The following is a 15338-nucleotide window of genomic DNA, read 5'->3' as shown; positions in this document are numbered from 1 at the left end:
GACCCACAGCTATACGAGCGTCCAGGAGGACGCTCCATAATTATGGAGGGCGGCCCTCATTCAGAGCATGAGCTCTGCTCAGAGCGTACGGCTTTGAATGAGGGCCAAGGTCCAAAGTGCCAACCAATCAGCTCCTGTCACTTTACAGGTTTGAAAAGTGATAAGAGCTGATTGGTTGGTACTTTATATCTCTCCACGACTTAGTACATCTACCCTATTGTCTGAGAAAGAAAAATACTCCCTTTTCTGTTACTGGTAACGCCATCCTTCTTCCCCTTCAATGCTCTGATCACTGTACACGCTGTACTGCAGTGGTAAGTAACAACGAGTGTTTTAAGGGCAGAGGAGGGAGAATACATTTTGTTTCTCTCGTATTCTGGGCCTGATTCAGAGCCGAACGCTCTGACCAGAGCGCTCGCTCTGAATCAGGGCCCTCCTACCTCATTTTGGAGCGGCCTCATGGACGACTGAACGACATTACAATGAACGACTGAACGACATTACAATGAACGACTGAACGATAACTATATCGTTACCACCCACAGCTATAGCGAGCGTCCATGATGATGGTCGCGATGGTCAAGACCATCGCGACCATCGGGCTTGCGACGAGACCCTGCAGTAGGGTCTCGGTGACCGCAAACCCTGGAGTGATTTTGGCTCTATCAGAGCCAAAATCACTCCCACTGACATCACTAGTGATGTCAGTGGGGCCGGACCCAGACGGTAGGCGTTCCCATGGGAACGCCTCCTTCTGGCAGCCACGCCCACCAAAGGGGGCGTGCTGTCACTCACCATCGGCGGCATGCCCCCTTTGGCGCGAGACCCGGAGCGGCGACTTCCTCATCGCTCGCCGGGTCTCGCGCATGCGCACGACGGAGCTCCCTCCGTCGTGCGCATGCGCACTTCGGCACCATCGACCCGCTTGCGAGCGAACAGCGCTCGCGAGCGGGTCAGAATCAGGCCCTCTGTTCCTCTCACTCTACAGCAATTACAGAAAATAATGCAGCAGACATGTCATCCTGCTCTCCTCCTACTATCAATCAATTATCAACACCTGATTGAGGCGTTATTTTATTTTTTAATGACAGTTATATTGTCAACACATGAATTTTTGACATGTTTATAACGTCGACAAAACATCCCTGGTGATCTAGTGGTGACTAACCTTGTACGGCGACTCCAGCGATATCTTCCGGGTATGGCAGTGACGTAATGCTGACTTCAGGCGGATCCTGTGTGGCTTCTGGTGGTATGTATAACTAATCCTATCCCCTAACCCTCCCATTAGTATGTAACCCTAACAATCCCCTCCTGTACCCTAACCCTAACTCTCCCCCTAGTGCCTAACCGTAACCATTCCCTCCCGTGACATAACTCTAAATTTGCACATCCACTACCCGATTAAACAGAGCGATTGAACGATAACGACATCGTTATCGTTCAATCGCTCGTTAATCAGGCACAAATCGGGCATGAAAATGTCGGAAACGACCAGCGATGCGCGCTCCCGCTGGTCGTTTCCGACATCAATCATCTCCCAAACATGCCGGTCAATCTGCCGATAACGACAGATTGGCCATGTTCAGGGATGATGGAGGGTGCCTACACTGAACGTCATATCGTTCAGTGTAGGAACTGCACATTACAATGAACGACTGAACGATAACAATATAACACACAAGCAGCAAGCATATATCTCACTGATATGTGCTGGCTGCTAGCTCAGGAGAGATTTGCAGAGAGAAAACACTGCAATCTCGGGTGAGTAATCTCCTGCAAAACGAGTTACTCGGGAGAGATATCTCGTTCTGCTTCACCATCGGCAAACTCTTTTAGCCTCAAATCGCCTGTTGGTAAATTTGAAAAAAAAAAAAGGGATTAAATCACCCGAATTTTGGCGAGTACCAGCGAGATAAATCACTTTGAAAATCGGGACCATCTCGAATCTTAGTAAATTTACCCCTGTGTCTTTCCTTGTAAATCCTTTATTGTGAATTTAGATTTAACTTATTGAGGTTTATAAGTAGATAGGACATGTTTAGATGTTATCAGACAATATAAACATGTGCAGAAAATATATTAATACTTGTCCTTAGCCACTATAGTAACATATATCAGTGTAAAGTGGCAAATGGTAATGTGGCAGTCAGTGTTAAGCAGCAGGTGGATAACAGTTATATAGTCCAAAATCACATCCTGTGGTCTAATTCTGAGTCGGACACAGCAGCGTCCAAGTGTGCGTCTTTTGGCACAGTTGCGCCTGCAACTTTATGCTAAATACTAGTATAAGCCCTTCCCCGGTGTACATCCTTGCATCTGAATGTGCAAACACTGGTACGTCCACTTTCTCTGACAACTGACACTACAGCTGCAACAAATTACATTTGCGTGCAATATCTTGGCATCGGTTGCCAAGCACCAGCTGCGACAGAGAGAGACGTGCTGTCACTTCTAACAGAATATCATTGCTATATACAGAAACACACAAATATCTCACAAATTAAATGGGTCAGGTTGATGCCTATGCATTAAGTAGCTGATCATGGACAATGGAGTGCAAGCAGTCATATGTACTTTAATATGGTCACCCCCAAAACTTGAACAGTACATTTCCATGTTAAACCCTTCCTCCACAATAAGATTGTGGAGATACCTATTCTTAGAACCCATATTCCCCTATCCTCGATGGTACGGGATGCCGGCGATCGGGATCCCGGCTTTCAGAATCCCGACGCTAGCATCCTGAAAGGGTTAGAATACCGACACTTTGTTGGACGGTATTCTAACCCTAACCCTTCCTCCCCAGTGCCTAATCCTAACCTCCCCCCCTAGTACCTAAACCTAACCTCCCCCCCTAGTACCTAAACCTAACCTCCCCCTCCCCACACCCTAAACCTAACCCTCCCCTCTTATGCCCCTTTTCCACCAAAATTCCGGGTCTGACCCGGGTCTGAGTTCCTATCCGGATCAGACCCGGAATTTAGCCGGCGCCGATCGGGATATTGCCGAGTCGGCGCCGCTCACACCGGAGTCGGGTCTGCATAGACCTGGCTTTCCCGGCGTGAAAGTGGACGCTTGGAGATGACGTCATCTCCAAGCGCCACTGAAGCTGGACCAATCGGCCGGCTAGCAGCGCACTCCAGGTCATCGTGACACGGAGTGCGCTGTTCTCACAGCAAGGTTTCACGGGCTACACCCGTGTTAAACCCTACTATTTACCTGGGTTGGATTGCCGGGTCACTCGACCCGGCGATCCCACACTCACCCCTTTTACACCAGGGAGCTGCCCGGGTTAACCCTGCAATAACCCGGATTTTAGCTCCCATGTTAAAGGGGTGTTAATGCCTAACTCCAGTACATACCTTCGGGATGCCGGTGCCGGTATTCTGACTAGTGTCGAGATTCCGGCGTCAGCATTCTGACCACCGGAATGCCCTCTGTCAGGGCTTTAACCGCATCCCCCCATCCATATCTGCAACCACTGATGTTTTCTCTGTGATTGCTACTGCAAAGACCTGAGGCAGCGGTGCATGTGAGGATAGCTTGAGGACAGATTAGTGTGCCGCTGGATTGAAGTTTATACTTCCTGTGGTTACAGTTTCATGTGGATGTATTATAGTCCTCTTCCCTTGACCCACTTCAGTTTCTGCTAATCCCCTGATCATCTGACAATCAGCCTGTACTGCACTTCAAAGCTGCTCAATTTTGTTAATCTACAATCTCTTGGAAAAATGTTTGCAGTGACAGGGGGGTTGGTATTCGCAGACACATTGTGGATGTTGAGTATAATCAATGTCATTATTTTAACGCACAAAGTCTAAAATTTCAGTTTTCTTTCCTCACAGATTCAACTTCTGCTTCAAATTGTTTCCACTTCTGTTTCTTTTTCTACTTTGTGTAGGGGAAAGGCTAAAAGGGGTCTGAATAATTGCTGATCAGAGTTAAAACTGTTGATTAACTGCTGCTGGAGACTGCAGTTATGTGTGCAGTGACTCAGCTGAATTGTGTTGTCCTGTGCCCCAGTACTTTTACTAACATAGCTGTCTTAATGCTTAAAGTTGCTGACCTTAAGGCAATATTTCTTAAAATAAAGTAAGTGGAACACTGCTATGTGGTTAGTGTATTTACATCTGTCTGGATGCAATTACGAGCTTCAGTTCAGAAATATAAATGACACCTAGGCAGAAAGTAAAGCTGCATACGCACGTGACGATTTTATTAACCAACGATTTTCGTTCAGATTTTTCCTTGAAAAAGTGAACGAAAATCTTTTACAAAAATCATTGGTTACTAAATTAATGAACGATTTTCATGAACGATGAACGATTTTTTTAATCATGCATACAGTGAATGGATATCGTTCATCGTTCATTCTGTACAACATGACCGATTTTCTGAACGAAAATCGTTATGTTGGACAGTCAGAATGGACGAAGAACTACAAACGGGAGCGCGCTTGAACGATTATCGTTCACCCAAAAAAAGTGAACGATATTTTAAACAATTTAACGATAACAACGTCGTTATAGTTAAATCGTTCTAAAAATCGTTACGTGTGTACGCACCTTTACAGGTAATGTAGGTTGGATTTCTGTCTCCCACCACACTGTTGCTTGCCCAGGAGTGCTTAGGTACTAATCATAAACCTGATTTGGCTAAAGCAGCTACACCCAAACGTCTAGCAACGTACCAAAGGCCTGATTCAGAGATGGACGCAATGCCGATATTTTTGCAGATTGAGTGATTGTTTGGCATTGCACATGCATGTAAGCTGCACTGCGCACGTGCAGCGATTGTTTTGCGATTACTCTCAAACAGGATACACTCGCAAAGTAAGTGACAGGTAGTCAGCGTTTGGGGGAGAATATAGGGGTGTTTTGAAAAACGCAGCCGTGTAGGACCATTTAAACACTGTTTTCTGGGCGTCCATAAATAAGCCTCAGAAGGCTGATGGCTGCCTGATCTGCATCGATGAGATGCTTTCAGTGGGTGACTCTAAGTACTGGACAGTGAGTGAGTACTTTGCATACTTTATGCGAGAGATCGCAGCTGCGATGGCATTTGCCTCCATCTCTGAATCAGACCCCAAGGCTGTAGTAGTCTTCTGAGAGGGCCAAAAAAAACAGGGTGTCATCTTTGTCCAGTGTAGTGCAAAGTGTAGAGGTTCTTCTAGCTACCCTAGTGGTGGTGTTGGGTTCTGAACCAAATGTAAACTTACCTTAAATTGAATAAATAAATATTCTATGCATATCCTTCCTACCTATATATCTGTCTGTTATTACCCAGTTTTGTTCTATTCATGTTTACAATTGTAAAGTGCAACGGAATATGCTGCGCTATATAAGAAACTGTTAATAAATAAATAATAAATATCCTGCACTTATTTTGCTCTGTGGCAATAACTGTAAAACAACAACTGTCGTTAATATGACCATTGTTCATTGCTTCAATAAAAACAATTAAAATAAATAACTCTTTTTTTCCTCATCTTTGCCATCTCTTCATTTTTGCTGTCTTCATTTTGCAATGACAAGGATTCAGGTTTGACTGGTTGACTTGTCTTAAATTCTGATAATTTGTCTTGAATAGAAGTTCTTATCATTGCATCAGATGGCATTTGGGTGTTTTTTTTTAACCAGTGAAGACATCTCATAGAGGAAGATTCAGGGTGCTTTGTGCTTTATTGTGCCTATTGTTTTTTTTTTTTTATTTATATTTAGTATGTTACTTCACTTATTTTACAGGTAAGTGGCAGGTAATTTCTTGATCTGAATGCATTGAGGAGGTAAGGGATGGAAACAGGATCGCTTGGCCACTTTGCATTATTCTAGTGCTATCAGAAAAAAGTTATGGTTACTCAATAAGTCTTCAAAATAAAATACATTTACTTACATATTAGGCTATATTCAAAACTACACCAACGTACATCCCTTGATTTATTACCACAAATGTTTTTATTGAGGGCAAGAAAAACAAAGACAGTACAGTTTGCAGCTTTCACAATTTTGTAAACATATATGATGTAGAAATGTACATTGTCGATTGATAAAGCACAATAAAAAGTTATATTTTTACATGCGAAAAAGCTAATTACAAAGAGTAATTATAGCACTATAATAATTTTGTTGTACAAACAACGCCACATTAACAATTTTACAGACATTTGAAGTTATCATATTAGAACAAAGTATGTGTATTATGTATATATATGTGTGTGTGTGTTATGTATATATGTGTTATGTGTGTGTTTTACGTATATGTATGTGTGGGGAAGGGGGGGATCCTTTAGTGTGGCGTTTGCGGAAATGAACGCAATGTCTATACTTTACGTAACACAATGTACTGCATGGATACATTTATGGTCTCACTGGGTTTTGGGGATCAGAGGTCTGTGTGGTTATGGGGCTCCTGTGACATATATTAGGTTGTATATGCAGTATATGTATTACAGAGATGTTGTTAGGCTGGCAGTACTGGTATCTGAGTAGAGTGCAATGTCCAGAAACAGAACAATAGTGTACAATAATGTATTTTGTGTCAATTAATGTTCTCAGGTAATGTTTATTTGGGTTGCCAGGGTTCTCACTGATAGACCAAAACTGTTGAAATAACAATCTATAGTCGGTAAATGAGTTTGGGATGATTCAAATGATTTTTTGGGGCCCTGTGCAGCAATTCTATTGTTGCTCCATATCAGCCATGCATGCCGCGGATGCCTATTGTTTCTGCTCACCCCCTACTGATTAGCACAAAAAATGAGAGTCCGGCGCCGGAACAAACATTTGCATCTTTCCCTGTCTAAAGTGTCGGGCGATATGAAAATATCGGCATCAAAAAAACATTTGAATTATCCCCTTTGTGTATTATAATTTCAGGCACCACAAAAACTCACTTTGTGGGCAGGACTATAAGTGGGAGGAGCAATCATTAGAAAGGGGAGGAGTCAGTATTAATTCTTAAACCACCACCCCCTGTAAAAGTAAAGTCTAGATCCGCCACTGATGTATCACTGTATGACCTAATAACAGGCAGGAAAATACAGTGACATGGTCACTGGTGTTTCCTGCATAAAAAAATATTTTCGGAGTTCAGAAAAATGTAGATAATTTCTGACAATGTTCTCTAATGTCAGAATTGTGACATACGCTTATGATATTGCATGTTAATATATACATTACCAGTTTCTAATTGATTAAAAATAATAAAGTAAAGAAAACATTTATTGCACAGGTTCCCAAACTCGGTCTTAAGAATATCCATGCTTGATCACAGGTGACTTAGGGCCTGATTCAGCAAGGAACGCAGTTGTGTAAACGCACGCAATTGGTCTTTGCACTGCGCATGCATATGCATCGCAGTGCGCATGCGCAAGCCAGTCGCTGTGTTCGGAACTGAAAATGCAGAGTATACGCAGACCCATGGCAGAGTGATTGACAGGAAGTGCCGTTTGTGGGTGGTGATGGGGGGGGGAGAGAACGCAGGCGTGCCACTGCGTTTCAACACCGTTGCATGGGTGTGCATAAATTAGCCACTGCGATACCAGACGCTGTGTGAGGACTCATAGCGTGCGCTGAAGTAAGCAATTCCTGAGTAAGGTCTGACCTGCATTAACTGTGCGTATGGGTCCGATGTTTCTCGATGTTACCGATTGTTTAACTAACTTGGCCAAGTATACTGATGTGAGTAAGGGGAAGTGGGCGTCCTTATGTCAGGCTGCGATCGCAATGCGAATGCACACATTTAAATAACACCACTGATATTAGCAATGCAGTTGCGTGCGTATAAGCAGAATAGCGATCCGTAGTGAATCAGGCCCCTAGTTAGTACCTCAGTCAATTAGATTTAACCTGTGTTTATCCATGGAGATCTCTAAACCCTGAACTGTTGGGAGCCTTGAGGACCACATTTGGGAACCTCTGACTTATGGTCTATAGTTTGTGATTGTTCTTAAATTGTAATTTGCGAGAAATATAAATGTTATTAATCAATTTATATAATTAAAATATGCAATCCAAGTACTTATAGTGGAACTACAGTATGCAAAAATTAGAGCACTCGGAATCGGGATATTGCTTCTGGAATCATTCCATGTTTTAGTGTCATCTTCTGTTGCTGGTAGTGCGAGTTTCCAATTTTAGGGTTTAATTGACTTGTAAAATATGATTTTAACAAACATATTTACAATATAATATATATTGCATTTGCCATAAAAAAATAAATATGTAGCTTGTTTTTATGAATAGGTGGTTCACATTAATGGGTTTTGGAGCTGCAGTAAACTACATTTCATAAATTGAAGTCACCTGTGTAATGCACACTATAAACTGTTGGGGCAAAAAACTAAATGGATTAATTGTGCTTTATGGGTTACATAAGAAATTTTGATAGATTAGAGTAGTGCTGCGCCCTGTCCCACCTGCCTCCTCTGCAGCTAAGGATGTTGCTGAATTGTATTTGAACCCTGTCCCTATCGCTCTGAGCCAGCATGTATATTTAGTTAATATCTAACATGGTCCCTTCTTCCTCCCTTACACAGACTATTGCAGCGTATGCAGAACTGCTTGCAAATATCTGCCTATTTCAGAGAATGTGAGTATGAACCCCAATGACTCTGTTTAAGGTAGTTACTTTGACTTTTTTTCCTTTATAGTAAAACAGATTTATTACTACAAACTATAAACCTGTATTTCTGACCTGCATTGTGAACAAATAGCTCACCATATTGTCTATATGACTTGCAAACTATCTAAAGCTGGGTACACACTTGTCTATATATTGATCGTTCGATTGACAAAACGATATATCGCAAGTGCATCGGTGGGGGGTTGATATGTCTATGCACAACGTCATTCACAGAGAGATCAGGTCGGCCCTGCAACACAGATGATGGCGATATATCTTGCAAATATATCAGTACGTCTGGCTGTGTGTGTGCAGGCAGGCCCACCGACCACCCGTGCACTGGCTGCAGGTACCACGACACTGACATCACAACTGGGCGGATAAATATACAGTAAATGCATCTTGCCAGACATATCGAGCTGCCAATTGGTTAGAAGTTATAGCTTACAAATCGGCAGCTTGGACGGCAGATAGGGCTGCTGACCGATCCGTCATTAAGTGCGTACCCAGAATAAGAAACCGCACAAATCTATGGACTTTGTAATACTGCAAGCTCTCTTTTACCTGATAATTCTTTCTATGTATCAGTAAGATTTACACTTGTACTTTATTTGTGCACGTGCTCACTTTTTCACCGGCAGTAGTGCATTTCACGGTGCACACATAATTCCCGGTGTTTGGTACTGCCCTTGGAAAATCAGTATGTATTTAGCTTTGCAGTTTGCGGGTTTACAGATCCACCCGAAGATGCAGATGGTGGTCAGAGTGAAGTCTTATGTTATCAGGGGCAGAACTATGGGAGACAATGGAGGCGCCTGCCGCCGGGCACCAGCACTGAAGGGGCACCTCCTCCAGTGCCCACAATATATTCACCCCACTTAGGGCTGTAAATATGTATCCGGAGTGTCACGGCCTCCCAATACATGGCTCCTCTTCCCGGCACCTGAGAAGCTAACATAACCATATACTAGTGTCAGACCATCAGATGGCAATCGCGACCATCACCTGGCCGCTCGCAATAGCTATGGGTGGTCACCCACAGCTATGCGAGCAGCCAGGAGGCCGCACAAAAAAACAAAAACGCCCTGATTCAGAGCGAGCGCTCTTTCTGAATCAGAGCCTCAGTCCTCAAAGCTCCCACATCTGGTGGTTTTCCCCTCTATCTGGGGTATCAGGAGGGTTCCCCACCCACATCAGTTGGTTTTCCCCTCCATCAGGGGTAGCAGGAGGGCTCCTCACCCCACATCAGATGGCTTTCGCCTCCATCAGGAAGACCCTGAGCCTCATGCTAATTGCACTATACAGGTCACTATCTTATCTGTAACTAATGCATAGCTGTATATACCCCAAAAAGTGTTTTTTGGGGAGATATCCTGAAAATTTACTTTAGTAAATAGGCTTAATAAAAACAAATTCACATATTCTGTATTAGTGCTTTTATGCGTACTAGATAGATAGATAGATAGATAGATAGATAGGCCCCATATTTATTTTCTCTTTTTTTTTATGGGAGCACCAAATTATAACTTGCATCTGGGATGAACTTACAACACTGCATGTTATAGTCCCACATATTGCACTTCAGGACCAAGAGCTTTGTTCTTTAAACATTCAATATTTATACTCAAATACTACATGATTTAGCCTTATTTACATTTTAAATCATGAGAGTAATGGAACATCGGGACTGTTCTGAATATGACTTTTGTGTTGGGTATTTTCTTCATTGGTTTAAGGGGAGAATTCAATTACTGACATGACACAATGTGCTGTTCTGCTACGGTACATCACGTCCTGTCTTCATCCCAAGTTTTCGATTTTGGAACTACCGTAAGTGACAGATTTATGTGCTCAGCTGGGCATTGCGGCACATCATACCGTATTGAATTCCTCCCTTAAGTGTACCTAGAAATACAGTTGAATTGAGCAACTGGAAGATGTAAATTGATTTCCATGAAAAGAATAGGACAAAACAAAAAAATCAAGTAATTTTTAAAGTGAGAAAAAAAATCTGTGCGCCCTCCATCAAAACAAAGAACTCCTCCCAAATGCACAATGGGCCTGAGTCACTGCGGATCGCTATTGCGATCGCAGCTGCGGTTACACACGGAGGTCTGCTGCGAAAATATACTAATGAGTGCAATCTTAAAGCCTCACAGAGAGCATAGGGACTACCACTATCTCATCGGTAACATGGGCCCCTCACGCACATTTACAGCAGGTCTGACCTTACTCAGAAATTGCTAACCTCGTCAAACGCAGTGAGTACTCAAGCTGCGTATGCCGTCGCAATGGCAAATTATGCACGACTATGCAAAGGCTTTCAAACAGATAGGCACGCCTCTGTTTCTCCTACCACTCCCACGTCACCACCCCCAAACGCTGAACTCCTGTCAATTAACTCTGCAATGGCTTTCTTTCTGCGTGAGTGATCGCAGAGCAATCGCAATGCTAACCCACGCGCATTGAATGCGCAGTATGCACCATCGACCGATCTGCGTATGCTGTTGCAGTTGCGATCCGTGATGAATCAGGCCCAATGTCTATTACTTTAAAAAATGTTGTTCCGCAAAACATCTCATCTTTGGATCCTCCTGATCAGTACTCATTGCAGAACAACCCTGATCCCCTCAGCTCCTTCTATGAGACAGTGCAAATGCCATCTTCCCCTGCAAATTCATTAACTTACCTATAAAAATGGGTGCATTTACGCAAAAGTATACATAAAAGAGTGGGGTTGAACTTTCTTAAATTAGTCTTTTTGTCTTTCCAATGTAGAAATATCTGTTCTCATTCATTTTTAATTAGTATATATTCCAAACAATCTGTGTCCATCGGACAGAATGGCCACTTCTACTGTGTGTAAAAGACAGATGCACTTTAAAGCTGGGCACTATACTATGTATCATCGTACGATATATAATTTCAGCGTGGATTGGAACGATATAACGTACACATCGGTTAGTGTGTATGCCCGATCTGTTGCCGACGGTCATTCATTGCATCGTTCCATCTGCTGTCCTGCACGTCAGATGGGACGATGAAATGATTGACGCGGTGCAGTTACATGCAGCATGTAATGATACATCGTGTCATCGTACGCAATGTGTATTGCGTGCGCGAAGTATCGTTACATTGTATGGTGTACCCAGCTCAAGAATTTGATTGCCTACAAATATCTTCATGGTAGCTCCGGTTTGGACGTCATTTGGGAAAGATTCATAAAAATTGTACATCTAGTTTTTCCCATTGCATCCTTCCACTGCCCCATCCCACCAGCCACATTTTACATTTCTTTTACACATGAGTCTAAAGAACTTTAAATGTCCATTATATATGTTAAAAAATAAAAATTAAAAAACCCACTATTCTTAGATGGACAGTCTTTTTCTTTTAGCTTTTAATATGCCATAGGCATTGTTTTCTCTCAAAGCATGTAGGAGTGTGGAAATGAGTGACCACTGATTTTCACGCCCATACCTGGAATTTTCTAAAATATAATGCTAATACAATTCAATTCCATTCCAGTGCAAGGGGGACATTTTTGCGGAGTTTATTAGAATTGTGTCTGAAGTATAAAGTGTTTTTTTAAGTCCACCTTCTTCAAGGGAGTAGCATTCATCAGAGGCACGAGACATGATTGCTAGCACAAAAGATCACTTATTTGCACTGCACATGCTCCAGTAGGTGTTTTTAGTCAGCACTGATTCCTACACTGCTGTCTGCATATTCAAATGGGCACGTTTATACGTAAGTCCTGGTTAAATTGACACGGGCATATTCAATTGGGGGCAAGAATAGCACAAATCCTTCACCTGTGGGGTTTGCCTGCAGGTGCAGGATTTTTGTTATTCAATTAGGTGCAGGGTTTTTGATTTTTTTTTTTATGCCCCTCTCCCAGCACAGCACCCATCACCCAGTAGCGCATATCACAGCAGCAGCCAGCAACACCCATCAACACTCATCCATAGCAATCCTTATCCACAGAGTTGTAACTAGACATGTAAGTGTCCTGTGACAGGAAGAGCACTGACGCCCCTACCAACCATATATTAAATAGGGACAGCATGAACACCAAAAAAGGGGTGTGGCCACACAATAGTACCCCCAATTCAAATTACGCCACACAGTAGTGCAACCTTATTCACATTACATCACAGGATAGTTTCCCTTACTCACGTTATGTCACACAGTAGTGTCCCTTATTCACATTACACGACACATACAGTACCCCTTTACCTTATACACATTACACCTCACAGTAGTGCGCCTTATTCACATTATGTCACACAGTAGTGTTTGTTATTCACATTGCTCCATACCGTATTGCTCCTTATTCACATTACACCACACAGTAGTGCCCTTTATACACCTTACGCCACACAGTAGTGCACCATGTACACATAATACCTTACGGTAGTAGTGGTCCTTATACACACCTTGCCACATAGTAATGTCCCTTACACATTATACCACACATTAGTAATTCCCTCATACACATAATGCCCCTTACGTATTATGCCCCACATTAGTAATGCTCTAATACACATAATGCCACACAGTAATGCCTCTTACACATTATGCCATGCATTATTACACCCCAACCTCCCCGCACCCCCTGCACAGAACTCACCCGGCCAATTACACTGTGATCTTGTCACCTCAGCTTGCCTTGACTCTGCAGATATTGAAGCCGCCATGTTTGTGCTCCTCACTCTATGCTCAGCTCAGCACTGTGTGACTCCTTGCAACAAGTTCAGCCTGCTGGACTCCGCAAAGGCCCATGGGAGGAAGAGCTGCTGCAGCTGGGCATGAGCAGCAGCCCTTCTCCAGCATCCATTTTTGTTACTGCCTGCTGCCTCCACTTCCTCCGCTCCACGCTGCTGACGGCTGTATAAACTGATGCCCGATTTGAGCTGAGCTGAAAGCTCCGATCACAGTAGGGCAGCTTGAGCAGAGCCATTGGAGCCGTCCTCCCGTCCTGGTCCTGCCAGTATCAAGCTCGGCTGGCCCTAGTCTTGAAATGCAAATGCCTAGGCATTTGCCTAGTTTGCCTATGCCTAGGGCTGGTTGTAGCACTGAGAACTACTTTTTATTGCACACCTCCAGAGCACGACCAATTTTTCCTAAAATCCATAACTTCTTCTTCTGGGTCCATAGGGCTCCACAGGGATAGACAGTGGAGGCTGTAAGTGGGACCTGGAGGACCGGACACCAACAGCAAAGCTTTTCAATCCCAGGATGCTTCGGTCCTTCCCCCTATACCCTGCCCACAGCCTGATGACAACTTAGTCTTCGTTGGTGTCCAGCAGGAGCTGGATCACCATTTTTAACAGCTTATTTTATGATTTATTTTTATTTATAGTGTTTTTACTACTGAGCAGCAGCGCGAGACAGTCCCTTGGACGTCTGCACTGCTGCTCCATCACCCCTCCGTGGCGCAGTGACATCAGCCCTTGGCTAGGTACTCCTAGTGGGGGCCTAGCAGGCTCCCCGGACCCCAGACTGCAGCCCGGAATCCAGGGAACAGGTAAGGCGGATACCCTCTTGCAGGGACCCGCGTCTTTGCGCAGTCTTACCTCCGGTCTCGGGAGACAGCCCGGAGGAGCTGGTGTGGACACTGGTTCGCCCACGACTCCACCAGACCATCGGGGCGTATATATATATTACTAGCGCAGGGCATATTTTACAGGCCAGGGGACCCAGTGGTTAACGTCAGCAAGGGGATAAGGTGCTCTCCTTGCAGCCACTCCCCCAGTTCAGAGCGCCATTCCACTGCTGTCTTGCTGTTCCCTGAGCTGCTCCTCCCTCAGCTGCCACCCCCTCAGAGTCGCGGCAGCCATTTTCTGCAAGCAGGTCTCTGGGAATGCTGGGTCCAGTCTCCCTGTATACCTCTCCCACAAGCCAAGTTATACAGCGCAATATCCTACCAGCCAGTGTGGTCTGTGTAGTTGATTTTAGTGCCCACTGCAGCTATGCAGCTATATAGTTTTTTTCTGTGTTTGTATGTGACTTGTGCTGGTGCTGATCTCTATTTTCTGTACTGTCAAGCTTATACCTTTCCCTTTATTCTACTATAACCTTGGCATACTAAGGTATAGCGGGTTCATTGTACCTCACATCTCCCTATATATTTGTGAGGGCTACCACATACAATATAGTGCGGTTGCGCACTACACTGTTTCATATTACACCCACATCTGGGTTGCTCACTGCACTATGTCAGATTGTGTATATTATTATCCTTGTGGCTATGTCTGGCAGAGGAAAGAATAACAAGCAGGCTGATGCCGCTGCTCCTAGTCTGGTGTCTTCTAAGTCCTGCTCAGCGGGCTTAGCTCCAGAGGACCTCATTCAAGATGGTCTTTGTACAAATTGTTATACGGCCTCTGGCCCATCAGGACCTCAGGACCCACCCTGGGCTACCTTTCACAGGTGCGGACCACCTAGCGGTCCCCGTAGTAGCTCCCCCTATGGGATGGCCACAGCAGGTGCTCCCGGCAAATCCTTTGCCTCCCCCATGGGTAGACGTACTTTCTACCTCAGTACAGAATTTGGAGAATACCTCTACAGTTTTTCAGCAAATGCTGCAAAAAGCGAAGCCTTAACCTAGTAAACCTACTAAGCATGCTGTGTTATCTTCCCAGTCCACCCAGTTATCAGATTCTGCTGTATTCTCTGGTGAGACAGAAGACGTAGACCTCTCTCACTCT

At 44.0% G+C, this 15338-nt stretch overlaps 1 protein-coding gene across 1 annotated transcript in view; it reads left to right on the top strand.

Moving 5' to 3' along the window:
* RNF212B (ring finger protein 212B) overlaps positions 1-15338 on the top strand; it is a 104776-nt gene that overhangs the window by 6112 nt on the left and 83326 nt on the right. Inside the window, exon 2 of the mRNA XM_088470249.1 lies at positions 8540-8592. Within this exon, the coding sequence (XP_088326375.1) occupies positions 8540-8592 (53 nt within the window). The remainder of the gene's footprint in view (positions 1-8539; positions 8593-15338) is intronic.

Source organism: Taudactylus pleione, unplaced genomic scaffold (genome assembly GCF_031769625.1).
Source record: "Taudactylus pleione unplaced genomic scaffold, aTauple2 ptg000095l, whole genome shotgun sequence".
NCBI classification, from domain to species: Eukaryota; Metazoa; Chordata; class Amphibia; order Anura; family Myobatrachidae; genus Taudactylus; species Taudactylus pleione.
This window is presented reverse-complemented; position numbering and strand designations above follow the sequence as displayed.